Source organism: Gossypium raimondii, chromosome 11 (genome assembly GCF_025698545.1).
Source record: "Gossypium raimondii isolate GPD5lz chromosome 11, ASM2569854v1, whole genome shotgun sequence".
Taxonomy (NCBI): Eukaryota; Viridiplantae; Streptophyta; class Magnoliopsida; order Malvales; family Malvaceae; genus Gossypium; species Gossypium raimondii.
This window is the reverse complement of record NC_068575.1, coordinates 1,980,743-2,008,647: the sequence shown is the minus strand read 5'-3', so window position 1 is coordinate 2,008,647 and position 27,905 is coordinate 1,980,743. Positions and strand designations below refer to the sequence as shown.

The window sequence follows — 27,905 nt, the reverse complement described above, 5'->3', positions numbered from 1 at the left end:
AAAACAAAAGTTTTTAAAAATCTAAAATGTTGAATAAATTTAAATATTTAAATTAGATTGAAAATTAAATTGTAAAATATTCAGATCATAAGAAGGAAAAGAAGAGGGTTTTCTTCTTTTTTCCTTTTGAAAATTTGGGTTTTAGAAAATATAAATTGAAGAGTAAAATTCTTGAACTTTCCCTCGCATCAGTGATTCACATGAGAGCTATGGCGAGTGAGCAAGGCATGAGTAGCTGGACCGATCTTCTCCACTCATCCACCAAGCTTCTTGAGCAAGCTGCTCCTTCTGCTCAGTTTCCTCCTCTTCAGGTCCCGTTACTCTCTCTCTCTCTCTCTCTCTCTCTCTCAATATCAATTTACACAATGCTCGAGTTTGTAATGAATCGAGACAAACGTTGTTAAAGAAAAGGGGAAAGTGATTAGGTTTTTGTGAATTTTTTTTGCTTTTGCTTCTGGTTGTGCTCTGTTTGGATGCCTAGAAAATGAGGGAAAGGAGGTAGATTAGGAGATATTGAAATGCGGAAGCCCTTCTATGGTTCATATATTTCGTGAGGTAGAAAATTTCTGGAAATTTCTCATGCCTCGTTCAAAGTTGTGTTTTTTTTAAGTGAGATTGTTCGAGGGAGCAGAGAACAGAAGGCTCTGCTGAAGTGTAGTCCAGTAGTAATATCTGGTTTATCTCTCGGCTTTAATGTAATGATTGAGGAAGTTTTAGTAATAGGCAAAGGAACCACTGCATTTTCATGTATTTCCAAGCTCCAATTGTGTTAATGTTTGCTTCTGAAGGTTAATTCAGCTAATGCTTTGTTTAGTGCTGCTGAATTAAATTATAGTATGAAAAATCAAGAATTTTTAACTTAAAATGTGTATTAATGTTTTCGATGAGAGAAATTTAGCTAAATGGAGGCCATGTCTTTGTCAAGTTCTGTTAATTCCTTTAACTAGTAAACTGATTGGATGAGAAATGACTTAATATTGTTTTCCACTAAATAATCAGTCATTAATGGGGATTCATTTTCTTCAACTTCAGCAGAAAATTGGTTTTTAGAGATCTGTTATAGAGGGTAAGAAATGGCTTATGTAGACACTTTAGCCAACAATAAATTAGGAACACAACACAATGAAATGATGTAGTGGTTTTATGAAATTTAACTATGAACTTTTCTTCATTCCATTATGTTGTATTATAATGAGAATAACTAGTTAATACTTTTCCTTAGGTCATCTTCTTTTGAATGTTTCTGTTGGAGACATGGACTATGATGCCCATAATGTTCATCATATTTATCTATATTTCCGTTAATATTTATTATCAATTCATATTATGGATATTAGTTGTTACTACGATGATATTAAGTGAATGTACCATCTCCTTGATAATGTCAATAAATTATAGTAACATTCATCAATATATCGGTAATGGATTTTTACTAAAATATTACAAAAAATAAAAATAAAAAAAATATATTATAATTTTTTTATTATTTACCAAAATAATACAAAAAAAACAGTTAAAAAACAAACATACTGAAGGAGGGCCTGCCACAGGCGACACCAATGGTGCCTGTGGCAGAGGCGGCACCAATGTTGCCACTGCCACAGGCGGCACTCCCCTTTGTTCGTATTTTTTTTTCGAATTTTATTACTTTTAAAAAATGTACTATTTTTTAATTTTTAAATTTTACATTATTTTAGTACATTATATTTGAAATGTTTTGATTTAGTGTGTTTTTTAAATAAATTTTAAAAAAACCTTATTTCAAACCATTTGTTCTTATTATTTTTCGGATTTTATTACTTTTAAAAATATACTTTTTATTTTACATTATTTTAGTATACTATATTTGAAATGAATTAATTTGGTGTGTTTTAAATAAATTAAAAAATCTTATTTTGGCCCTATGTTCGTATTTTTTTTTCGAATTTTATTACTTTTAAAAATATACTATTTTTAATTTTACATTATTTTAGTATATTATATTAGAAATGTATTAATTTAGTATGTTTTTAAATAAATTTAAAAAAAAATTCTTATTTCGGTCCTATGTTCGTATTTTTTCCCTGTATTTTATTACTTTTAAAAAATATACTATTTTTTTAATTTAGAGTTCTACTATGATAGGGAAATCCCTATTATAGTGGTAATATAGTTTAGTTTTTAATTTTGTTGTTGTCTAATTTCACACTGGTTTCCATCTCGGAATTCGATCGACGCCGCCCCCTCAAGTTCCGCCAGAAAGCTCCACCTTGAGAAATGGGAAAAGACAAGAAAAGATCACATTCCCAGCGCTCCTCTTCGCCCCCTAAACCCCTAAATTTCCCTTTATACCAAACCGCTCCTAACCTTTTTGGTGAAATAGTATATTTTTTAAAAGTAATAAAATTCGAGAAAAAAATAAGAATATTTTATTACTTTAAAAATATATATATTTTTTTTTCGTAATTTTTTACTAAAATATTACCTTTCAGCCCTTTGTTTGTATTTTTTTCGATTTTATTACTTTAAAAAATACTATTTTTAAATATATTATTTTACATTATTTTAGTTCATTATGTTTGAAATGTATTCGCTTAGTGTGTTTTTAAATAAATTTTAAAAAACTCTTATTTCGCCCTTTGTTCATATTTTTTTCTGGATTTTATTACTTTCAATAAAAAACACACTAAATGAATACATTTCAAGCATAATGTACTAAAATAATGTAAAATAATAAATTAGAAAATAGTATATTTTTTAAAAGTAATAAAATCTTGGAAAAAAATACGAACAAAGGGCTGAAATACGAAGAAAGAGGGGTGCCGCCTGTGGCAGGCCTTCCATTCAGCCGTCTTTGTTTTTTTTTTGTATTATTTTGGTAAATAATTTTTTTGTATATTATTTTGGTATTTTTTTATTTTTTGTAATATTTTGGTAAAAAACCTATCAATAATTCAAGTTAATGTTTGATGTTAGTAGCTTAGAGTTAAAAACCTTGGTTGGAGGGTTACCTATTTGTTGATCCAAACAAATTGAAAATTGTTTAAAAATTTTGTTCATTTGTTTTCAGTGATTGAATCTTCAGTTGGTATGTATCTCAGCTGAGATTATTGTTTATAAAAGGAAATTTCAGTGATATAGATCCCATACATGAGGTTTTCACTGACAATCTGCTCACAATAATTTTATTCAGAGAAATTTAGATCAGTTAGAAGCACTATCAAAGAAGCTTAAGGCAAAAACCTTAAGAAATTTAGATCAGTTAGAAGCACTATCAAAGAAGCTTAAGGCAAAAACCTTGAGAACTGAGGCTCCTTCTCAATCCATTGCTGACACAAGGTAACTTTATACTTAATAAATTTAATTCATTACTCTTGTGATTCTTGTATGCACAATCTGTTAAAACAGACAGAATGTTAGCTGAGAAAGTAAGAGGAAGTTGTTAGCTTGGAACATTGTTTAGGTTGCAAACTTGGCTTTAAGCAACAATTTGAAGGGTTATCTTTTGTTTATTTCTCCCAGATTATTTATTTACCATGCGGAATATATAAAAATGGTCTTTTTGTGTTTTAAGGCTACTTGCACAGGAGGGAATTAACGCTGAACAGCTTACACGCGATCTGAAGTCTTTTGAATTGAAGGCGAGTATTATTTTCCACATTTTCATTTATGTTAATTCAGCTTTTGTGGCTTCTAACTCAAGAACCCCCTAAACCTACCATAAAATTTGTTACTTGTTTTTCTTTGGCGTGTAAGGCTATTTAATAGATATTTTGAGGGGAATGGATATTGATAACGATATGTCAAGATAAGGACATTTTCCCCCTTCCCCCAAACTTTATCTGCTATGATTAAATGATATTTGATTTCAGCTTTTGTATTTTTACTGTTTAAATGCTACTTTGGTCCTAAAATGCATGCGTATGGTCAACTTTAGAGAGCTTTGCTATTGATTGCTTCACAATCTTGCTTCAAGGTCGCCCTCCCCCTTTTCATAGTTTGCTCTTTACTGCAATCTCACAAACCATGTTTTCCTCTCCTTGATCATCTTTCTGGAAGACAACATTTGAGGATGTTTTCCCTGCTGAAGCCACAAGCGTTGAGGAGTATCTGCAGCAGGTACTGTTTGCTCTACGGATTGCATACTTTTAATATAAGTTTGATGGATAATGACTAATGGCTCATTTCTGCTGGCTAATCACATTCTTTTGGCTAAATGTAAGAATTATTTCAAGTCTTTATTATCTTATTTTTACCAAACTTATAACTAATATGATTTCTTCATTTTTATAGAGCCATAAAGAAGCCGGTCAATTCAAACATCGTAGTTTCCCTTACTACGACCAACTTACAGCCATATACGCAAGAGATCGAGCGACTAGGAAAGATGCTCAAACAGCCGCTAATGTTTTTAAAGAAATAAATGTTCAGGATGTATCTACTACAGATATTAATGAAGAAAGAAACGAATTCTATGACTACGAAGCTAATGTTTCTTTGGATGACATGGATATTTCTGATACGGAACCACGACCAGATAGAAACCAAGGGGGCTCCACATCTTCGAAGAAGAAAAAAAAGAATTCTGATGCAAGTGATCATTTTTCTTTTTTATTTCTTGATGCTGCTACTTTATTAGCGGAAAACATGCAGGCCATTGGCGAACAAATCAGTAGGAGTATTGCCTCCGATGTGGTAGTTCAACAAAAGTCAGATGAATTCCAGATCATCCAAGAAAAAGTAACAAATTTATATCCAACCTTGTGTGAAATAGAAAGTTTAATTGTGGATGAGCGCTATCAAGCATTGAGCAAAATTCCAGATCATCCAACTCAAATGCTCGTTTTCTTTAGTTTACCTTCTGATGTGCGGTTGGAATGGGTTAGAAGATTTCTTACTGACCATTAAAAATCATGGTTCTGTTGATATTTTCTTAACTTTTTCAGTTTGTAATATTAGGAATGGTATGTCATTACAATGTTCTAACTTTTTGATGCTGTAAAATTGTATAACATATAGATTATGACATAGAATTTTATGAATTTCATGTAACCTTTTGTTAATATATGAATATTATGTTTATGCAAAAATAATTCTCAAGTTATTTATTATTGCTAATATTTTTATTGTAGAATAATTAAATTATTTGTTTCACTAATAATATTTTACCACATTAAAATATGTATTTCAGTTTAAAATAATAAAATAGATTATACATTATTTTTATAGCATTACATATTATGATTTTAGTAAATTCATATGATAATATTTAATATTAAAATTTTATTAAATTATATATTTTATTAAATTATATTTAATAATAACTATTTTAAATTATATTTTATAGCATTATATATTATGATTTTAATAAATTCATATAAGAATATTTAATATTAAGAATTAATTTAAAATTATATTTTTATTAAATTATATTTAATAATAATAATGTTCAATTATATTTTATAGTATTCTATATTATGATTTTAGTAAATTCATATAAGAATATTTAATATTAAGAATTTTATTAAATTATATTTTTTATTAAATTATATTTAAAAATAATTAATTTAAATTATATTTTATAGTATTATATATTATGATTTTAGTAAATTCTAAGAATATTTAATATTAAGAATTTTATTAAATTATATATTTTTCTAAATTATATTTTTAATAATTATTAGTTTATATTATATTTTATAGTATTATATATTATGATTTTAGTAAATTCATTTAAGAATATTTAATATTAAAATTTTATTAAATTATATATATATTTTATTAAATTATATTTAATAATAATTTTAAATTATATTTTATAGTATTATATATTATGATTTTATTAAATTCATATAACAATATTTAATATTAAGAATTTTCTTAAATTATATATTTTTATTAAATTATATTTAATAATATTTATGTTAAATTATATTTTATAGTATTATATATTATGATTTTAGAAAATTCATGTAAGAATATTTAATATTAAGAATTATATTAAATTATATATTTTATTAAATTATATTTAATAATAATTATGTTAAAATATGATTAAATTATTTATTATTTATATTAATAATCTTTTTTAAAATTTAATAACAATAACAATAATCATCTACCTAAAAAAATTCTGTTAAGGGGTATTCTAGTCATTTTAGTTTTTTCCTCATGCTATTACAACATCATTCCATTCAACCAAACACAAAAATACTATTACGCTTCTATTCCATTATACTTCTATTTCATTACAGCGAACCAAACGTGCCCTAAGCAGCAACATCCGTAATAGACATTTCATTCAACAAAACAAGGGTTTATGGTGGGCCCATGGAATTGAATTGTAATGGCTATGTCATTACATTGAACCAAACAAGTCTAAGTTTCATGAGAAAAAGCTGTTGAAGAAAGTACAATTTTTGGAATGGAAAAGAGAAGGTGGCCATCGAGAGAATCTCATTCTGCATCGTTATCATGTCACTGGTCATGACGATTATAAGAAGTCTGTAATTTCTTTATATTCAGATCATTCTTGATTTTGATGTTGTTTTTGGATTTATATATTATTTATGGTGGGTCGAAATTGGAAACAAATATTCCAGTTTGTGCCGGATGGTCCAGAAGTTGGTGAATATATTGAAGCAGATGGATCCTCGAGACCCTTCTCGAATTTAGATGACTGATTTACTGTTAGAGAAACTGTGAGTTTTTCTTTATTCAAATATGATTAAGTTGTTATAGGTGAACTTCATTCAAAGTTGTAGTTTTTGCTACTTCACTTGTGTAATTTATATTTAATTATGTTGTAATATTCTGAATGAATTTCATGTTGTTAACATCTAGAACTATATAACAGAACATTCAGAATTATGTTCGTCATTGTTTTCACTTTGCTGAGGGAATATAGAGAAAGATTTCAACCTCCAAACATCCCAGAACTTTTGAATTATGGTGACAGTCGTTATTTTGAGGATTAATCTTATAAGAATGCCTAAAAGGTGGTTTAAAATCTATGATGGCCTGCCTTTCTGACTATGCTTTTGTGCTAATAGAAGACATTATTACTTGATTTTTACTTATACATGCTTGGTATGAGATCAAGATGCAGATTTCATAATTGTTGGGTTGAGTTTTTCTTTGCATGCATGAGTTGTATATCTTAAACAAAAGACTTCGGTTCATATATCATTTCCCTATGATTGGCAGATACAATATGGGCGTTGTTGACACCATTTTTTTTGATGAAAACGGAGTCGACTTGGGTTTTGAAAACGAAATCGAATGTGGGAGTCGCCACCAATCCTTTTTGATAAGGTGTGATCGGATCACCTTGAAAATTGGTTGTTTTTAATAAACAATATAATTTTATTAAAACAACGAGTTTGGTCCACGAAATTCAAAAAACGGGTTCGGGAGTCGGTTACGTACGAGGAAGGATTAGCACCCTCGTAACGCCCAAAAATTGGTACCTAGTTGATTAGCTAATGTCTTGATGTCGAAAATTGAGAACTTAGAAGAATTAAAAATACGATCCTTATATTAAAATAAAAATTTTTGGGAAAAGAAGTGTAACAGCCCGATTTTCAAAAATGTCGAAAACAGTGGTACGAGATCACCAAATTCAGAAAATAAGCTCGTAAATTTTATTATCAATAATTACGAGCCAAATATGATTTTTAAGAGATTTTTTTAAATTAGTAATTTGTATTTTATAAAAATTTATTAAGTCAAGAAATTGAGAAAAAGAGGTATCGAGACTTCGATATTATAAACCGAGCCGTAAATATTTTTATAAATATTTACGGAGTGTCAATATGGTAGTGTTAAAGTTTCGTCAGAAAATTTTAATGTTTTGATAGTTAATTAATTAAAAAGGACTAAATTGAAAAGATGCAAAACTTGCTAAAGTGATTAAATAGCTTAACAATTAAATAAGGAAGGACTAAAAGAGAAAATGGACCAATTTAAGGGCTGAGATGACATACCGTTAAAAAAAATCTAAGATTTTTATGTATTAAGGACAAAATTGGAATTACAATAAAGTTTATGTGGCCAAATTTTATTTTAAGCATTTCAAGACCATTTCTTCTTGAAATTTCGGTGGGAGACAGCCATGGAAGAGGGTTTGGAGCTGGTATTCCATATTTTGGCTTCAAGTAAGTTTAATTCTTACTTTGTCCTTGAAATTTTTATATTTTTAGACTTTTACAATTAGGTCCAACTTAGTATTCTACTAGTTTCTCATTTTTTTGAAAGTTTTGGAAGATAATAATGATAAGTTCATATGATTTTTGTTATTTTGTGATGAAATTGAGATGTTAATGGATGTTTAAAGATGTTTTATTAAAGAATTTTAGATGAAAACATGTTTTAGGATTAAATTGAAAAGTATTGAAATCATGGAGAAATTCTAAAATTTCATGGAATATATGGGCTGTTATTGATATGTATGAGAAATAATAGGCTTGAATCAAGGATTATATTGCAAGAATTTCATTTTCCAAGCCTAGGGACGAAATTATCATGTATTAAAAGTTTAGAGTCAAATTGGTAATCAATATATTACACTAAACAGTTTTGGGCAGCAGCAGTGGTCTGACTTTGAAAAATCACCAAAAATTGTGGGAATTGAATTAGAGGGTGAATAAAATATGAAATTAAATCTTATTGAGTCTAGTTTCTCATAGAAGAAACGGTGTAAGTAATGAAATTGTAAATCATGAGATATAATAGATTTTGTGAGACAAGGTCAGAATGAATTCGGGTTCCCCTGTTCTGAATTTGGAAAATCATTACAAATTGTAAAAAAATGATTATGAGTTATAATTTATATGGTTAGAATCCTTAATGAGTCTATTTTCAGAAGAAACAAATATAAATATCATCCAAATTCTGTACAATGAGATAATTAATTTTTAGTGAAGAGTGGTCGGAACTGTCAGACAGCAAAACAGGGGAAACTTTAAAGAATAAACTGTACTATTTGGCTGAACCAAAAATTCTGAAAATTGTATGGTAAGAAGGTATGTGAGTCTAGTTTCAGGGAAAATTAATGGATCTTAATTTGGAACTCTGTAGCTCCGGATAAAAATAATTTAGTGACTCTGACTCGGATAAACAGCTTTGAATATACATGTGAGTGAATAGTGAAATTATAGCTAATGTTGTTTAAGTGTGTTATACACATTAAGGATGTGGAATGGAGAGGAGGAGGAGGAAAATTGGGAAGTATATGAATGATTTGTGTATAATTGGTCATATGCTTGATTATAATTGATAAACGATGAAATAGAAATAATGCTTATATTTGTGCATTATTGATTTTGGTTTAAGCTCATGTGTGAAAATAAAGTTTCATAGTATGTGTGTATCGTATATTCGGTATATGATTTGGCATGAAATAATTTCATGAATGGTTTATCATGTGGTTAGTTCCAAAAAGAGTTATGTTTAAATATACTAGCTTGTGACTATGGTTGAATGATATGTTTATATCTTGTGTGATGTGCATAGGAAACAAGTGTGGTAAGATAATGAAATAGTAAGTTCATATGGCCGAAATTTAATGATTAAATGTTAATTTCATGAGTTATGTAATGTATGATGAGATATATTTATTGATGAAATGAGAATAAAATAAAAATGCGAAAATTAAATAAATGATCAATTTGAGCGGAACGCCGGATTTGAGTACTTCTGATCAAGTGACAAGTGGAAAGTGATAAGTGATAGCTTCGACTACACTTATCTCATCAAGTGACAAGTGGAAAGTGATAAGTGATAAGTGATAGCTTCGGCTACACTTATCTGATCAAGTGACAAGTGGAAAGTGATAAGTGATAGCTTCGGCTATACTTATCTGATCAAGAGACAAAGTGATAAGTGATAGTTTCGGCTACACTTATCTGATCAAGTGACAAGTGAAAAGTGATAAGTGATAGCTTTAGCTACACTTATCTGATCAAGAGACAAAGTGATAAGTGGCTACACTTATCTGATCAAGAAACAAAGTGATAAGTGGCTACACTTATCTGATCAGGGACAAGTGATAAGTGATCATACGTAAGACCATAGTTATACTATGGAAAAGTGAAAGTGAAGTACTCAATTTTCCGTAACTGCTCCCTAATTTGATTAAGGATGGTAAGTGACAAATGGGCCCAAATGAATTAAAGTAAATGAATAAGTGGTAGTGTATTTATACCGGGATGATGTTGTTATTTAAGCTAAAGTGATATTTTCATTGCAAAATTAAGAATTTCATAAATGTGTTATTGAATGATATAATTGATAAACGTTGAGTTAAATGGTAAATACGTATTAGTGTTAAACTTAGTGACATTGAATTGTACGTGAATTAAATGGAAATTGCTAGTGATATGATCTAAATTGTGAGCATGAGAAATTGCGAATTAAATGAAATGGAAATGAAGCATTGAATTGTATGAGTATGTACCGGGTCTCGTAGGCCCTAATTATTATGATTATAATATTTTGAGGATATATTGTGAAAAGTTATAGAAGCATTCTAATTATTTTGAAAGTTTTAAATTTATATGAAATTTTATAACTCGGTTAAATACGTTTACAAGTGTATGTGTTTTGGTAATGCCTCGTACCCTATTCCGGTGTTGAATACGGGTAAGGGGTGTTACAAGAAGCATATTTCACGTTAATCGAGAAAGAGAATCCTATCCAGTAAGTTATGACACAATGTCTCGAATTCCCGATACGTAAAAAATGCTTGTTTAAAAGATATTTTCGCAATCTCGGATTTAAAAAGGAGATCACGACCATTAAGTTAGGACGAAATTTTCTTTTAAATCCCGAGATCATTTAAAACTTGAGTTTGAAAAGATTCGCGCATTTAGATTTATTGTGAAAATCCAAACCCAGTAAGTTAGGGTACGATCCTCTCGAATCTAAACACGAAATGTTATTTATTCAAAACAAATTTTGTTATATTGAGTAAAATAAAACACGAAGTCGTAGTAAAGAATATGAAGGCAAATTACATTGTTGTTATGTATGGCAAAACCATAATGAAGACAAAAGTATAAAAATGATACAAGCAATAGCAACAATATAAAATAAATAAAAGGTCAAACCCAACATACCAAATAACAACGTATATAAAATTAAAACATTCATTCAAAATAATAATGAAAATGAAATAAATAAATAGTGAATACAATTAAAAATGTAAAGATATATATATATATGTATATAGACATAAATTAAAATATGTGTATATGTAAATTACAAAATATATAAAATATATTTTAAAATATAAAGAATAAATAAATATGTATATATACAAAATATGTACATATATATGTAGGTATATAAAATTATGGAATATGAAAATAATGAAATACATGTAAAAAGTAGGTGCATATGTATATATTTACAAAGGTTAAAATGTGTACATGTATATTATAAGAAAGGTATGCATAAATATTACAAAACATAAGAATATATGTACGTAGAAGAAAAAATATATATGTATGTGAATTATAAAATAAAATAAGATAAAAATAAAATAAAATAATATATATATAAATGAGGAAATAATAATAATATAATATTAATGGTGTAATCTAATAATGATAATAACAGTAAAATAATTAATTAAATAATATAATAGCTAAAACATGGACTAAATTGAACTAAAAACAAAAAAGCGGGGCGGATTTAAAATAAATGAAAAGAGAGGACTTATTTGAAATGCATGAATAACATGCGGGGACTAGAAGGGAAATTTTCCCTTCTGCTCTAAAACGGCATCGTTCGGATAAGGGCCAAATTGAAAGCGCTACAAATTGCGGGGTGGAATTTAAAAAAAAACTTAATTAAAAAAAGAATTGAAAAGCGGAAGGGCTAAAGGTGCAATTAGCCCTTCCGCTAAAAACATGCAGATCCTTCAAAGCGGTCGGGTTGAAATTGGTAAAGAGCAAACAGCACATTGCAGGTGCCATTTTGCCCGCCCAAGAATAAACCCCACCAAAGCCCATCAAAACTAATACAAACCCAAAACAAATTAAACCCAAACTTTCAATACCCAACTAACTTAAATGATTTCAAATGGCCCAACCAAAAAAGGAAACAGAAAACTCTAGCGAGAAAGAAGAACCCTAGGCGCCGCCCTAGGGTCTTCGACTTTGGTCTTCGCCCACCGCTTCTGCCAAGAACCACCGCCAACCGCCACCATCACTTCCATCCACGCGTTGATCCTCGCAAACAAATCAAGGCAAGCGAGACAGGCATAGGCATAGACTAGGGATTTCATGTAAATCGGCTTTAAAAGCCGAAACTAAGAACATGTAAAAGGGGGGATTTTTTTTAAAAAAAAATTGGATTGAAGAAATAGAAAGAAAAAAAAATCAGTTTAAAGGTGATATTTTAGGTTTTTTTTAATTCGATCTGTTCTTGCTCATTCTTTTCATTTACAGTTAATAAACTAAAGAAGTAATAAACGAAACTTACCTGAATCGTTGCGGTTGTAGCGTCGCCGGAGTCCGAATCGTTGAGAACGGACGAGGAAGGCGTTTCATTTTTGAGGTTCCCCCTCTCGGCCTTAGGGCTTTAAGGACTTGATTTATGAAAGGCTTTTGAAACAGGGTTAAAAAAACTGACTTTTTTACTTCCGACCGCCGGTAATCGACGACCGGCACGGTGGTCCACAACTGACCCCTTGGCCGGAGAAGAGAAAGGGAATAGAGAGATTCTCTGTTTTTTTTTTTAAGGAAGAAGGAAATTGATTTTTTTTTAGATTTTTTTAGGCTTATATAGCCTTCTGATACGGCGTCGTTTTGGCTAGCAACAATAGTCCAAAAACGGCATCGTTTTGACATGAATCAGGCCGACCCGCCCGACCCAATAAAGGTCCGCATGTTTTCGTACCTGAGGGTCTATTTGCGATTTCGGTCCTTCCACGTTTATTTTCTTTTTAGTTTGCTCCCTTTTGTTTAATTTTATGTTATTTCAATTTTGTCCCGAACTTTTATTTCTCTTTCGGTTTCGTCCCTAGCCCTCCGGCGTACTGGGTAACGAACACGTGTCCTAATAACGGTCTTATTATCCGTTTGGTCCCTGATATTCATGCGCATTTCCATTTTAATCTTTCTTGTTTTTTTTATTTCAGTTTTTACCCTGTAATTTCATTTTACTTTTGATTTCATCCTACTGTTTTGTTTATTTGTTAATGTAAATTTTTTGTTATGATTTTTATTACCATTAAATTAACTATTGTTATTATTGTGGTTATCTTTGTTATTATTATTATTATTTATTTATTTATTTTTCTCTATGGTTTATGCGTCCATTTTTTTAACATTATATATATATGTACCTTTTATATACATACGCATGTACCCATATATATATTTTACATTTTATAATTTATATGCATATAGATCCATGTATATTTTCCTTACGCATATACATATATTAATATCTCTGCTTTTGTCCTTTTATATACATATACATATCCATACGTATATGTATATACCTATATGAGTTTTACATATTTAATAACTTTAAAACATAAATATATGGATGTTTTCATATTTTATAAGCACAAATACAAATATTTTCCTTATATGTATATGAATGTTTTATATATTTTATAATTTGGATCAAATTTTTTTTCTTCTTTTATTATTATTTTTGTTTTACTTAATGTTCATTTGTTTATTTATTCATATGCCCATTTTATGTTTTAGTTTATTTATTTATTTATTTGTTATTGTACATACATGATGAATTAGGTTTATTTATTTATTTATTATTTGTTTTTGCTTATATTATTTTAGTCACATCATTTTATTCATTATTCCATTATGCATATAAATACCGTATTTCAAAAAGGAAAATGTTTCTAATTGAGGCAATGTTTTGCGTTTGGAAATTCGAGAAAACGTGCCCTAAGGTGCTGGGTGTCGATTTTTCTCGTTTAACCAAATGGCTTAATATCCTTTTAATTTTTTTAAAATAAGGCAATGTTTTGTGTTTGGAAATTCGAGGAACGTGCCCTAAGGTGCTGGGTTTCGATTTCTCGTTCAACCAAATAGCTAAATATCCTTTCAAAAATTACAAAATAAGGTAATGTTTTGCGTTTGGAAATTTGAGGAACGTGCCCTAAGGTGCTGGGTTTCGATTTCTCGTTTAACCAAATTGCCAAATATCCTATTGAATTTTAATCTATGCTATTCGAGTTTTTTTTTAGGATCGTATTTTAAATTTATTTAAAGTTTTCAGTTTTTCGACACTAAGACATTAAGTAATCAACTAGGTACCAATTTTGGGCGACGAGGTGCTAATCCTTCCTCGTATGTGAATCGACTCCCGAACCCGCTTTTTCAATTTCAGGACCAAACTTGTTGTTTTAATAAAATCAAATCGTTTATTAAAAACAACCACTTTTTGAGGTGATCCAATCACACCTCATTAAAAAGGATTGGTGGCGACTCCCGTTTTTTTTCGTTTTCGTCAAAACCCAAGTCGACCCCGTTTTTCATCAAAAAAAATGGTGTCAACAAGCGCCATTTTGGTGCCTGAGAAGGCTGCCCAAAACGACGTCGTTTTGGAAGCCTATTTAAGTCAGTTTTTTTTTAAATTTTCATTCCCCTTCTCCTTTTCAAAAAACACTTCAAAAAAACACTCTCCCTTCTCTCTCTTCTCCGGCCAAGGGCCTGACCATGGGCCACCCTGTCGGTCGCCGGCGTCGGTGCCGCCGTGTACGGCGGTGGGGAGACCAAAAGTTTTCCCTTTTTCCGCCGAATCGCCCCTCAACCACCCCGAGCACTCCGGTGTCGTCAAAAAGATAAAAAAACTCCTTTTTTCCTTTTATTTTTTGAAATAAGAAAAGAAAATAAAGTGAAAAAAAGGCAAAAAAAAAAGAAAGAAAAAAAGCAACCACCTTTCTTTGTTTTTATTTCTTTTTCTTCAAATTTTGTCAAAAACTACAAAAATAGAGCCCCTCTTTTTACAGATTCAAAGTCAGTCCCCCTTTAAAACCGATCCCCCCATTCTTTTTTGTTTCTGCTATGGCTTTATAGCCATTTTACAACTTGTGTTCTATTATTTTTTTCTTGTCATTTCCTTCTCTGGTTTTGCAGGCAAGTGGTGATGGGACGGATGGGACGTGCGTGGCGCAAGTGGCAGAGCAGTTGGTGGCTACGGCGGTGGAGTGATTGACCAGCAGGCCCTAAGTGCGGCGCACCTAGGGTTAGGGTTTGTTGTTTTCTGCTATTGGGTGTTGGGCTAAGGTTTTTTGAATATTGGGCTATAGGTTTTGGGCTTGTTTGGGTTATGGGTTTGTTGAGCCCGGGCATGAAAAATTGGGCTTGTACAGGCGTAATCCCAACCAGGAAAAGCTTGGCTCTATGCGATCGGTTATCAGTGTCATCTTTTTGTAGGTAAGCAAATACTTGTTCAAATGCATAGCTCATATGAATGCATAGAATGGTTTATGTTTTGTTTACATAATTAAAGCAAACATGGAAGTGCTTCATGTGGATTGCTTCTTTGGTATGTTTACTCTGTTTATTATATTCTTTGCTTGCAGGCGTAGGCTATCAACTGTGTTAGTGCACCTAAAGTTTGCAGAACACTTGAAAGAAGCAGTCACTTATGTTAAGCAGGGACACATTCGTGTTGGTCCAGAGACAGTGACAGACCCTGCATTCCGTGTAACAAGGAACATTGAAGACTTCATTACATGGGTAAACACGTCGAAAATACGGAGGAAGGTGTTGGAATACAATGAGAAGTTGGATGATTATGATGCAATGAACTGAAACCTTTCTCGCGGGCATTACAAATGCTTGAAAACTCTTCTAAGGCGTAGTTCAGAGTGATATATAATTCTTTTGAGTTGAATTCTGTGTTGCTGTGAATTGAGAGACCCTTCAGATCATCCAGTGATATAGGCGCCTCATTCTGTTTCTGTTTAATATTATATTCTCAGTTGTCTCTAAAGGAGAGTGAGGGTTTGCATTGTTTCTAAATTAATTTTTTAATGTCAAATGTGTTGTACGTAATTTTAGGTATTTATTTTTTAATTTAATAATGTAATAAACAGTAAAATATATTTTAGTCAGTTTAAAACTTCTTTGAGCTCATGCTTTTGCCACTTATTAAGTATAAATTATAAAATTTTTATTTATTATGTAAATTCATTTTAACAAGTGAACCAAAATTTTACTTGACCAAATATTTTAATTATTTATAAATATTATAAATAATAAAATATTTAAAATATCAAAATTAGTAATATAATCGACAACAAATATTTATATTAGTCAATTCAAAATATTTTTAAAAGTTGTGCCTTTATATACACTATAGATTTATAATTTTCTGACTTTACAATATTGCTTATTGATTAGTTTAAATTATAATGAAAAGTGTAATTATCACACTTAAACACTTATTATGAGTTTGAATAAATGTAAAACGGCTATCTTAAAAATATATGTAAATATCTCATTAAAATATTAAAATAGTATTTTGAGAATTAAGATTAGAGTTTGATTTAATTTGCACGTGCACACCAACCATAAATAAAAATTAATTATTATTTTAATGTATTAAAATTATCGCATTAACTATTAATTTTAAAATTAATGTTTCAAATTTATAATTTTATTTTTGAAAATTATTTTAGCATTTTATTGTTTTCTAATTTAAAACCAAATAATAATGCTATTAATCAAATATATTCAAATTAACTAATTAATTAAGTGAATTTAATATTGTAATAGTTTTAATATTAATTTATTTTATATTGTTTAAATAGTAGCATTATAGTGGATTTTTACAATATATTAAAATTTGATGGAAAGCTTTTTTATAATTTTAATAGTATTTAAAATATTTTATTTCTATTCTCAAACAATAGTAAATTATCTATTAGTATTTATAAAATAATTTAAATATCTGTTTAAATAATTTTAAATTTCATTTTTTTACATTTTAAGTTATGATTTTAAACAAATATTAATTATATTTGTTATTAGTTTAAAAAATATTTAAATTTATTTAATATATAATTTTTGTTATAGATATCATACATTCAAAAAAGAAACCGAAGCCTCCACCCCTCTCAAGCGGCAATCCCAAAAAATAGGCGCCTAAGGCTCTCCTTGATGCCCCCATAAAAAAAATAGGCACTATATCTTTTAGCCTACGTTTTAATCCCAGCAGTTTTTGTTGTTCGAGTAACCTGTTTTCAGTTCAAATTTTCAACTTTCCTGGAAGAAGATGAAAGCTAGCTTATCTTGAGAAGGAATTCTTACATAATTCTTGGAACCCCGATTAAAAAAATATATTTTATTGAATGGGTAATGAGATTGAGGGTACCTAAATACGATTTTGTAAACCGATTTTCCAATACAACTAACCTATTTACATGCATTATTGAGCATTGTTATTTTAGCGAAAAGGTAGGGGAGAATTTACTTTTAGAATAAATTCTATTTTATGAGGAAATTTATAGTTTTCGGTTATATCAAGAGAAATAACTTTTCTATTGAAAGTTAAAAGAAAAAAAATTATTATGTGCACTTAATTCGCTTTTAGTTGAGCTTACATTCAAAACAATTGGAAGTTTAATGATAACAAAAAGATTGATCGATTGAAAACCAAAAATAATCTAGACTGTCTCGTATAAAGTACAAATATAACTTCAAATAAAAGTTTAATAAAACAAACATCAATTTTTTAAAAAAAATTACACTATGCTTAAAAATACTGTTTTTAAACCAATTTTTTAATAGATTCTATATACCATTATCGTTGATCAAATATACACTTGTACTTGTATTAGTGGAACTTTCAAATATATATAATAAAATATAATATCTAATATTATTTGATTTTTTTGTGATTCAAATATTATAACTTTCAAATATATATAATAAAATTTTATATGACCCTTTAAAATTTTTAAAATTTTAAATAAGTAAAAGTAAAATTATATTTTAGTCTCCTTAAAAGATAAAAATTAATTTAATCTTTTAAAATTTATAAAATATATATTATTAAAATAGTAAAATTATATTTTTATGGTAAAATTTCAATTTAATTTTAATCTCTAAAAAGAGTTTATGGTTTCACTTCATGCATATGCGTGTGAAAGCTATACAATTATAACATAAATGTATTTTTAAAAATAATATATAAATAATAAAATGTAAGACTTGAAACTAATAATAATAACAGATATTAATATATAAAAAATTAAAATTAAAAATAATTTAAATTGTGAGTAAAATAAAATTTAAATCAATAAATATCTCAAATTAATAATAGTAAATGTATTCTAATTATTTATCATGATAATATCATTTTATAATTTGAGAGAAACAGTGTATAATAAAATTCAAACATTTACAAATTTTTTATTAGTTTCTTTAAATAAGAAAAACAAAAGTTTTTAAAAATCTAAAATGTTGAATAAATTTAAATATTTGAAAATTAAATTGTAAAATATTCAGATCATAAGAGGGAAAAGAAGAGGGTTTTCTTCTTTTTTCCTTTTGAAAATTAGGGTTTTAGAAAATATAAATTAAAGAGTAAAATTCTTGAACTTTCCCTCGCATCAGTGATTCACATGAGAGCTATGGCGAGTGAGCAAGGCATGAGTAGTTGGACCGATCTTCTCCACTCATCCACCAAGCTTCTTGAGCAAGCTGCTCCTTCTGCTCAGTTTCCTCCTCTTCAGGTCCCGTTTCTCTCTCTCTCTCTCAATATCAATTTACACAATGCTCGAGTTTGTAATGAATCGAGACAAACGTTGTTAAAGAAAAGGGGAAAGTGATTAGGTTTTTGTGAATTTTTTTTGCTTTTGCTTCTGGTTGTGCTATGTTTGGATGCCTAGAAAATGAGGGAAAGGAGGTAGATTAGGAGATATTGAAATGCGGAAGCCATTCTATGGTTCATATATTTCGTGAGGTAGAAAATTTCTGGAAATTTCTCATGCCTCGTTCAAAGTTGTGTGTTTTTAAGTGAGATTGTTCAAGGGAGCAGAGAACAGAAGGTTCTGCTGAACTGTAGTCCAGTAGTAATATCTGGTTTATCTCTCGGCTTTAATGTAATGATTGAGGAAGTTTTAGTAATAGGCAAAGGAACCACTGCATTTTCATGTATTTCTAAGCTCCAATTGTGTTAATGTTTGCTTCTGAAGGTTAATTCAGCTAATGCTTTATTATAGTGCTGCTGAATTAAATTATAGTATGAAAAATCAATAATTTTTAACTTAAAATATCTATTAATGTTTTAGATGAGAGAAATTTAGCTAAATGGAGGCCATGTCTTTGTCAAGTTCTGTTAATTCCTTTAACTAATAAACTGATTGGATGAGAAATGACTTAATATTGTTTTCCACTAAATAATCAGTCATTAATGGGGATTCATTTTCTTCAACTTCAGCAGAAAATTGGTTTTAGAGATCTATTATGGAGGGTAAGAAATGGCTTATGTAGACAATTTAGCCAACAATAAATTAGGAACACAACACAATGAAATGATGTAGTGGTTTTATGAAATTTAACTATGAACTTTTCTTCATCCATTATGTTGTATTATAATGAGAATAACTAGTTAATACTTTTCCTTAGTTCATCTTCTTTTGAATGTTTCTGTTGGAGACATGGACTATGATACCCATAATGTTCATCATATTTATCTATATTTCCGTTAATATTTATTATCAATTCATATTATGGATATTAGTTGTTACTACAATGATATTAAGTGAATGTACCATCTCCTTGATAATGTCAATAAATTATAGTAACATTCATCAATATATCGGTAATTCAAGTTAATGTTTGATGTTATTAGCTTAGAGTTAAAAACCTTGGTTGGTGGGTTATCTATTTGTTGATCCAAACAAATTGAAAAATGTTTAAAAATTTTGTTCATTTCTTTTCAGTGATTGAATCTTCAGTTGGTATGTATCTCAGCTGAGATTATTGTTTAAAAAAGGAAATTTCAGTGATATAGATCCCATACATGAGGTTTTCACTGACAATCTGCTTACAATAATTTTATTCAGAGAAACTTAGATCAGTTAGAAGCACTATCAAAGAAGCTCAAGGCAAAAACCTTAAGAACTGAGGCTCCTTCTCAATCCATTGCTGCCACAAGGTAACTTTATACTTTATAAATTTAATTCATTACTCTTGTGATTCTTGTATTCACAGTCTGTTAAAACAGACAGAATGTTAGTTGAGAAAGTAAGAGGAAGTTGTTAGCTTCGAACATTGTTTAGGTTGCAAACTTGGCTTTAAGCAACAATTTGAAGGGTTATCTTTTTTTTATTTCTCCCAGATTATTTATTTACCATGCGGAATATATAAAAATGGTCTTTGTTGTGTTTTAAGGCTACTTGCACGGGAGGGAATTAACGCTGAACAACTTACACGCGATCTGAAGTCTTTTGAATTGAAGGTAAGTATTATTTTCCACATTTTCATTTATGTTAACTTAGCTTTTCTGGCTTCTAACTCAAGAACCCCCTAAACCTACCATAAAATTTGTTACTTGTTTTTCTTTGGCGTATAAGGCTATTTAATAGATATTCTGAGGGGAATGGATATTGATAATGATATGTCAAGATAAGAACATTTTCCCCCTTCCCCCAAACTTTATCTGCTATGATTAAATGATGTTTGATTTCAGCTTTTGTATTTTTACTGTTTAAATGCTACTTTGGTCCTAAAATGCATGCGTATAGTCAACTTTAGAGGGCTTTGCTATTGATTGCTTCACAATCTTGCTTCAAGGTCCCCCTCCCCCTTTTCATAGTTTTCTCTTTACTGCAATCTCACAAACCATGTTTTCCTCTCCTTGATCATCTTTCTGCAAGACAACATTTGAGGATGTTTTCCCTGCTGAAGCCACAAGCGTTGAGGAGTATCTGCAGCAGGTACTATTTGCTCTATGGATTGCATACTTTTAATATAAGTTCGATGGATAATGACTAATGGCTCATTTCCGCTGGCTAATCACATTCATTTGGGTTAGAGCATGTATTCAGATCCAATTGCTATTTACTAACTGGTTGTTGCATAATGTGTGAATTATAGCAATTTGGCTGTTCAACACACTGTGAAATAAAATAAAGGGCATTTGTAGTTAAACTACTTGCACATTTGAATGTTCTTTTGCATACCAAATTGATTCTTCTTCAAACCTATGCCACAAGGACGTGTGCTTCATGACTAAGGTTTTAACCCAGTTACTGATTCACTCTCCTTTAATCCACTAACCAGATAAAAAGGAGATTTCTTACTTACAAGCTATGTCATAGGCCCCACTCTATTTCTTGTTTATATGTGTGTATTTGTTTAGTTTCTGATATTATCTGAGATGGCTTGTAATCTCTATTATACATTTTGTTCCTCTTAGATTTTGGTGCATTGCAAATAACTTAGAATCACTTTTACAGTTGAAATAATAAGAGCATGGTGGCATAACTATAGATTCTCATTCATTACTTGGTGCTTGGTGAAAGGAAGCTTGGTTTTCTAAAAGATTGAACTATATGTATTGGCTAAACTATTATGAATGAGGTTATAAAGATACTTGAGTTTTTGATGGGTGAAATTACAGAGGATAATTGTGCATATGTGCGGTGGTTTCATGTCTTTTTTTCCCTGTTATAATCATTGGGATATTCAGTATGATTTCTTGGGATGATGCCCAAATAAACTCTCAAACTTTATTCTACTATAAAAATAAGTCCTTGGTCTTTTATTGAATGGCTTTGGCTATGTACTTCTATTTAATTGTATTTAGAACATTAACACTGTAAATATTCAAAAGAATGTTCTTGAATCCTTTTAGTTGGATGGTGTGATTTATTTGGATGGGTAGGATCACAGATATTTGGTGAAATGCTATCTTAAAAATTTGACAATTTGACTTTATCCATCCATTTTCAAGATTTTATGGGGATAATGATGGTGAAATAAGAGTTCATAGCCTTATTTTCATACAATAAAATATCAAGGGATTATTTCAGTGTTATTCCTTATCTATATGGTCATCATAAAAAAAACTAAGGTGGCGTTTGAGTGTTAGCTAATGTTGTTTGAGCAATTTTCTTTTCTGATCTTTTTTCTTTTTTCACAATTGTTTGTGCTATTGTCATGGCCCCGGCTATCTTTTAGTTAATTCAGCCATTCAACACAGGCTTCTGCTTCTCAATTTTGAAGATGATTGATATATGATTATTTGTACAATGTTTTGATCTCAGGTTCATGAAATGGCAATGGTTTCAGCCATCCAAGAAGCTCAGAAGGATAACCTCAGAAGTTTTAATGATTATATGATGAAAGTGTTGGAGGTTAGTATCACCTACTTTTGAGGGTAAAAAAATAGTACTTTGATGCAGTGTTCAATATCATCAAAATTGACGACGAACTTTTTCGATACATACCTAAAATTTAACAAATTGATGATGACTAAGTTTGTAGGCTTTCTGCTTTTACATGTTTGATTGGTGGTGTCTAATGCCTTGCAGGAAGATTGGCAAAAGGAAAAACGGGACTTCTTACAGAGTTTGAGCAGAATTTCAACATTGCCTAAGACAAACATGATTGATAAAAGCAGTGGTGGTGTTTGTTCAGGTCAAATGGTTCCCATGGCTTCTAGTTCTCAGGTTTCATCTGGTCCTTCTGCCATTGGGCTTCTACCTTTAGCTGACAAGCGACTTGTTGAGAAAAAAGTGTCGGTATATGCTGAAGTTGTTAGAAATCTGAACAATGCAAGACAACAAGGCTTGCCATTTAAAGTAAGGATGATTTTTCCCTTTCAAGTTATAAAAATTGGTTGAGCAATTTTCCAAAATCACGAGCACTGAAATATCCTCTTGCAAGTTGTTTAATAGTTTCTTGAATGATAATTTGCTATATTTGTATGTGCATGCTTGTCTTATTGTCTTATATGGCTATTCTACATTCCGGTTAAGTATTTGCTCAAATCTTCTGCCCAGTGAATTTGTTTGGTCTCTAGCATATTATTATTTACTCAACCTTTGATTTTTTTATATAAAATTTTTTATTATTATTTACTCATGATTGTTGATTGTACACATTTGTGTAGCCTGCCACAGCTTTTAAAGTTGCTTATGAGAGTTTGGGTACTGAAGCATCTGGTGGCAAATCAGTTAACATGCAGAAAATGTGGCATCTTATTCTGGTATGATACATGCTAGTGTTATCATGCTTCATGCTACCAGATAATTGTTTGTTGATAAGTGAAATATTTTGGCAGAAATTAATGGGTGAGGATTCGATGATGCGGCAAAGTGTTTCTAGAAAGATGTCATTAGTAATTGGTGCTAGACGTCACTTAGAATGGGGACATGAGAAATACATTATGGATATAATACAAAGCCATCCTGCACAAGTAAGAAAGTTCTCTAGCATCTTTTTGTTATTCTTCTGTTAACAAAATGTAGAAATAAATATTTAGGCTAGCAACTTTCCTTTTGAATGCCTCTAATTTTGTTCCCTGTGTTCCTTGTTCATTGTAGCTTCTCTGAATGACTTTCTAACAAGGATGAATTTAGTAGTGTTATATGTTGTTTCATATTCTTCCAGAGTTGATATTTCATTCTTTGATCTTAATGTAGGCTGCTCTTGGTGGAGCTGTTGGAAATTTGCATAGAGTTCGCGCCTTTCTTCGGGTCTGCTTGTTTCTATTTAGCTTCAAGTTGCTTGTTCAACTTTATTGCAGTAATCATTTTTGTAAAGTTTGTTTCTTTGTCTGTGCAGATTCGTTTGAGGGATTATGGACTTCTGGATTTTGATGCAGGTGATGCTCGAAGGCAGCCTCCCATTGATACCACTTGGCAGCAGGTTTATTTAACTTTACTCACTTTATTACTTTCTAATTATCGATGAACATCTGTGATAGACGTATGTCGTCTGGTTTTAACATGTCACTTACTTTTTCAAACTGCGTTAGTCTAATGTTAAACTACTCTTTCACTTCAGTTTGCTTGTCTTTGTTAAAATGACTTGTATGCTCTTTTTGTTGAAGCCATCTTTTACATAGTTGGGAGACAAGATGGGGATGCTTTTGGTTTTACCATGCTGAAGTGTTAATTCAGTATGTGGTTTTAGGAAACAATGCACCATTCTAAAGAACAAATGAGTCTTAACAGATGATGAAAGTGTTTTTTTTTTTCTGATTTCTTTCCCCAACTAAATTTGATTAATTTGTTCTGTATCCTTGTTTCTCTAAGAATCCCATCTTTTTGTGTTAACAGATTTATTTTTGCTTGAGGACTGGTTATTATGATGAAGCAAGACAAGTTGCCCTGTCATCCCGTGCTTCTCACCAATTTGCACCACTGGTACTAATTGTTTACTGTTTAATCCATTGTGTTTGACCATGCGCCATACTCTATACTTCTTTTTGACAGCTTGCAGAGTGGATTAATGGTGGAGGCATGGTGCCAGCACACGCTGCAGCTGCTGCTGCAGAAGAGTGCGAAAAAATGTTCAGAATGGGTGATCGGGTTGGTCGAGCTTCATATGACAAGAAAAAACTGTTGCTCTATGCTATCATATCGGGGTCTCGTAGGCAAATTGACCGTCTTCTCAGAGATATACCATCACTTTTCAGTACCATAGAGGATTTCCTGTGGTTCATATTGTCTGCAGTACAGGATTTTCCTGGTGGAACCTCGTCTAATGAGGGTTTAGTACCATACAGTCTTGACGATTTGCAAGCTTACCTAAACAAATTTGAGCCATCATATTACACAAAAAATGGAAAGGATCCTCTAGTATATCCGTATATCTTGCTTTTAAGTATCCAGTTGCTACCAGCTATTTCATACCTGTCTAAAGAAGCAGGAGAGGAAGAATACCATATTGATGCTGCTCACATAGCAATTGTGCTAGCTGACAATGGGGTCCTTTCTGAAGTTTCTGGAGCCGGACAAAAGCTGGGAGTTATGGATGCTTACGCAGAAGCTTCTAGCATTATTAGGCAGTATGGCTCTATGTATCTACGGCTTGGTAACCTTCAAATGGCTCTAGAATATTACGCACAAGCTGCTGCTGCAGTAGGTGGTGGACATGTATCATGGACTGGGAGAGGTAGTGTGGATCAGCAAAGGCAGATGAACTTGATGCTGAAGCAGCTTCTCACTGAGATATTGTTTCGAGATGGTGGGGTTTATCTTTTACTTGGTTCGAGAGGTGCTGGAGAGGAAGGTGAACTGAGACGATTTTTGACTGATCATAAAGCAAGACAACAGTTTCTGCTAGAAGCTGCCCGCCAATGCCAAGATTCTGGGCTGTACGACAAGGTAATTCTCTCTACCTCTTTGCTTCACCAATCTTAATGTTTTTTGTTATAATATTTAAAAGCATGAACTTCATTTTAATTGAAGCTGAAATTTTTATAAATATCAGCAATTCCAAACTTCCATTGCCCTTGATACTTGCACAGTTGCAGTAGTCATACAACTTCCTCTCGGACTACTTTTTCTGGGTGTTGCTTAATATTTATATCTTCATGTTCTTTTCTGTAATTTCTTTGTCCAAATTCAGTCTATAGAGATTCAGAAGAGAGTTGGAGCATTTTCGATGGCATTGGATACGATAAATAAGTGCCTCTCTGAAGCAATTTGTGCCTTATCACGTGGTAGATTGGATGGTGAGAGTCAAACTGCTGGCCTCATTCACTCCGGGAACGAGATCTTGGAGACTTTCAAATATTATCCTGAAGTCAGGTTGTTCCAATTCTATTCATTCTCTTGTTCTTTATCAAAATTTAGCTATTTAAAATTCTAGCATATACTTGATATCACAATTTTGCTGGTGTCCCACTTTTAATATTGCCCTATTTTCTGATAAATGCTTGTAGAAATCATTTTAAACTAGATGCGGCAACATTAGACACTATACAAAAAATAACTCAAACACGACATCAAACAAAAGAATAACACGAACATGTATGAATATATCTGTCTTGAGATCTATAATAGGTTAAAATATGCTATAAGTCTCTGTATTCTTTGTAAATTTGGAACTTAGTCCATGTACTTCTATTGCTAAGAATTTAGCCTTTCTACTTTTCAGATTTTAAAATTCAAGTCCAACTGTTAATGCTATTAAAATTATTTTGTTAAATTCAGGTTCATTACAATATAATTTTTTAGTTGCTTTGTTGCTAAGTGAGTATTATTTTTATTTCAAAATTTAACACCAAATTTAACCAAAAAAAAAAAATTAATAGTGTTAACAATTAGATTTGAATTTTGAAATCTGAAAAGTAGAGGATTAAACTCTTGGACATAAAAGTACAGGGATTAAATTTCAAATTAAGTAAAGAGTACAGAGACTTATGGCATATTTTAACCTCTAACATACTATAATTATTAATCTATCATAATTTTATATAAGTACATTTTACTCAATTATGACTTGAAAAAATATAAGAGTGAGACTTTATAACCCAAAAGAAAGAGATTAAGTGCTAACAGTACTGTTAATATTTCAATTGTTATTGATTTACCTTAATCAATTGTAAATTTAGTGTCAAAATCTTTTGGGGAATTGGCAATGCTTCAATTGTTAGTGTTTGATCTATTCAGCGTGAACTTGCCTTATAATTATCTGTTTTCAATCCTATATATCTTCTGCTAATACTATTCTTTCTTCTTTCTCCCGACATGGTTTATTTTGTAGTTTCCAAGAGAGGGAACATGTTTCGGAGCAACAAACCATATTAAGACAGCTCGAGACTATATTATCGATCCATAAATTGATGAGACTAGGCCAGTATCTTGATGCTCTACGAGAAGTTGCCAAGATCCCATTCCTTCCATTCGATCCACGAGCACCTGATACATCTGCTGATGTGTTCCAAAATTTATCTCCTCATGTCCAAGCTTGTTTGCCTGATTTGCTAAAGGTTACTATAACTTGTTTGGACAATGTATCCGATACAGATGGATCACTTCGAGCCATGAGATCAAAGGTATGCCAACATTTTCAACTCGCTATCATAAATTATCGGAAGAACCGGATGCTTAATTCTACCCATATTTTAGTTGAAGTAATAAATTACTTACATGACCGAGGAAAAAAAAGAACTGGGGTTGGGCGAACGGTGTGGTTCGTGATAGGCAATATAATTTGTGTCTGTTGGTCTTTGCAGATTGCAACCTTCCTTGCAAATAATATGCGTCAGAATTGGCCTCGTGATTTATACGAGAAGGTCGCCAAAAGCTTGTGAAGCAAATATCCAACGATGGTGTGAAATGCCCGGAAAATTTGATGGAATCCGAGGCATGGTGGTAGAAGGGGAAAAAAAAGAGGTTAATGATGAGAACTCATCTCCCTTTGTAGCCATAACCTTATATAATTTGACCAGTTTTTATTAGCAGAGTTTTCAAAATGTAATAGCTAATCGGTTATACTCAATGGTGGTAAATTTTTTATTTGATTTCTTGAGAATATTTTTTAAATATATTTTAACAAATTTATCGGTAGATTTAATAATATAATTGGAATTTGCATGCACGTAAAAATTTTATTATGGTATTTTTCAAGAATATTATTATTTTTATTATATCTTTTAAAAAGTGCTACCATAAAGAGTTATTTAAATCTTTCAAAAAGAGAGTATATTTTCAAACAATTTTAGAGGCTGAACTTATTTTCTAGTTTTAAAATATCTATTTTTATTTTTATATACCATGTAATACCTAATTAGAATATGTTTGAATATTAATGTTTAAAATAAGTAAATATAAAATATAAAAGAATATAAATGAACTTTAAGTGAATTTATCTTTATTTAAATACTGGTTCAAATTGTGTTATCTTTGTTCTCACTTTCAATATTACATAAAATAACTTAAGTAAACTTAAAGAACGTCCTTTACCATC

General features: G+C 30.5%; 3 protein-coding genes across 4 annotated transcripts; all 3 read left to right on the top strand.

Annotated features, from left to right (window-relative positions):
- The first annotated feature begins 81 nt into the window (after nucleotides 1-81).
- LOC105761615 (uncharacterized) lies at nucleotides 82-5,031 on the top strand. Its single transcript, XM_012579472.2, has 5 exons — nucleotides 82-311; nucleotides 3,173-3,318; nucleotides 3,554-3,620; nucleotides 4,039-4,098; nucleotides 4,273-5,031. The coding sequence occupies exons 1-5, from the start codon at nucleotides 201-203 to the stop codon at nucleotides 4,885-4,887; spliced, it is 999 nt and encodes a 332-aa protein (XP_012434926.1). The 5' UTR covers nucleotides 82-200; the 3' UTR covers nucleotides 4,888-5,031.
- LOC105761618 (uncharacterized) lies at nucleotides 4,941-16,008 on the top strand. The gene is given in 6 exon segments (XM_052622981.1): nucleotides 4,941-4,958; nucleotides 6,357-6,479; nucleotides 6,571-6,680; nucleotides 7,186-7,196; nucleotides 15,335-15,398; nucleotides 15,548-16,008. Coding segments are annotated over 6 exon segments (558 nt in total). The 3' UTR covers nucleotides 15,780-16,008.
- A 2,476-nt stretch (nucleotides 16,009-18,484) lies between these two features.
- LOC105761614 (nuclear pore complex protein NUP93A) lies at nucleotides 18,485-27,520 on the top strand. 2 transcript variants are annotated; one of them, XM_012579464.2, is made up of 15 exons: nucleotides 18,486-18,706; nucleotides 20,042-20,133; nucleotides 20,370-20,436; nucleotides 20,855-20,914; nucleotides 22,247-22,336; nucleotides 22,514-22,783; nucleotides 23,095-23,190; nucleotides 23,266-23,400; nucleotides 23,627-23,680; nucleotides 23,769-23,852; nucleotides 24,266-24,352; nucleotides 24,422-25,315; nucleotides 25,560-25,741; nucleotides 26,700-26,991; nucleotides 27,172-27,520. In XM_012579464.2, exons 1-15 carry the CDS (start codon nucleotides 18,596-18,598, stop codon nucleotides 27,247-27,249), a joined length of 2,592 nt encoding a protein of 863 aa, XP_012434918.1. In that variant the 5' UTR covers nucleotides 18,486-18,595; the 3' UTR covers nucleotides 27,250-27,520. The 2 variants fall into 2 exon arrangements, with proteins under 2 accessions (XP_012434919.1, XP_012434918.1); XM_012579465.2 differs by lacking the exon at nucleotides 22,247-22,336 and having other exon boundaries at nucleotides 18,485-18,706.
- The last annotated feature ends 385 nt before the right edge of the window (nucleotides 27,521-27,905 follow it).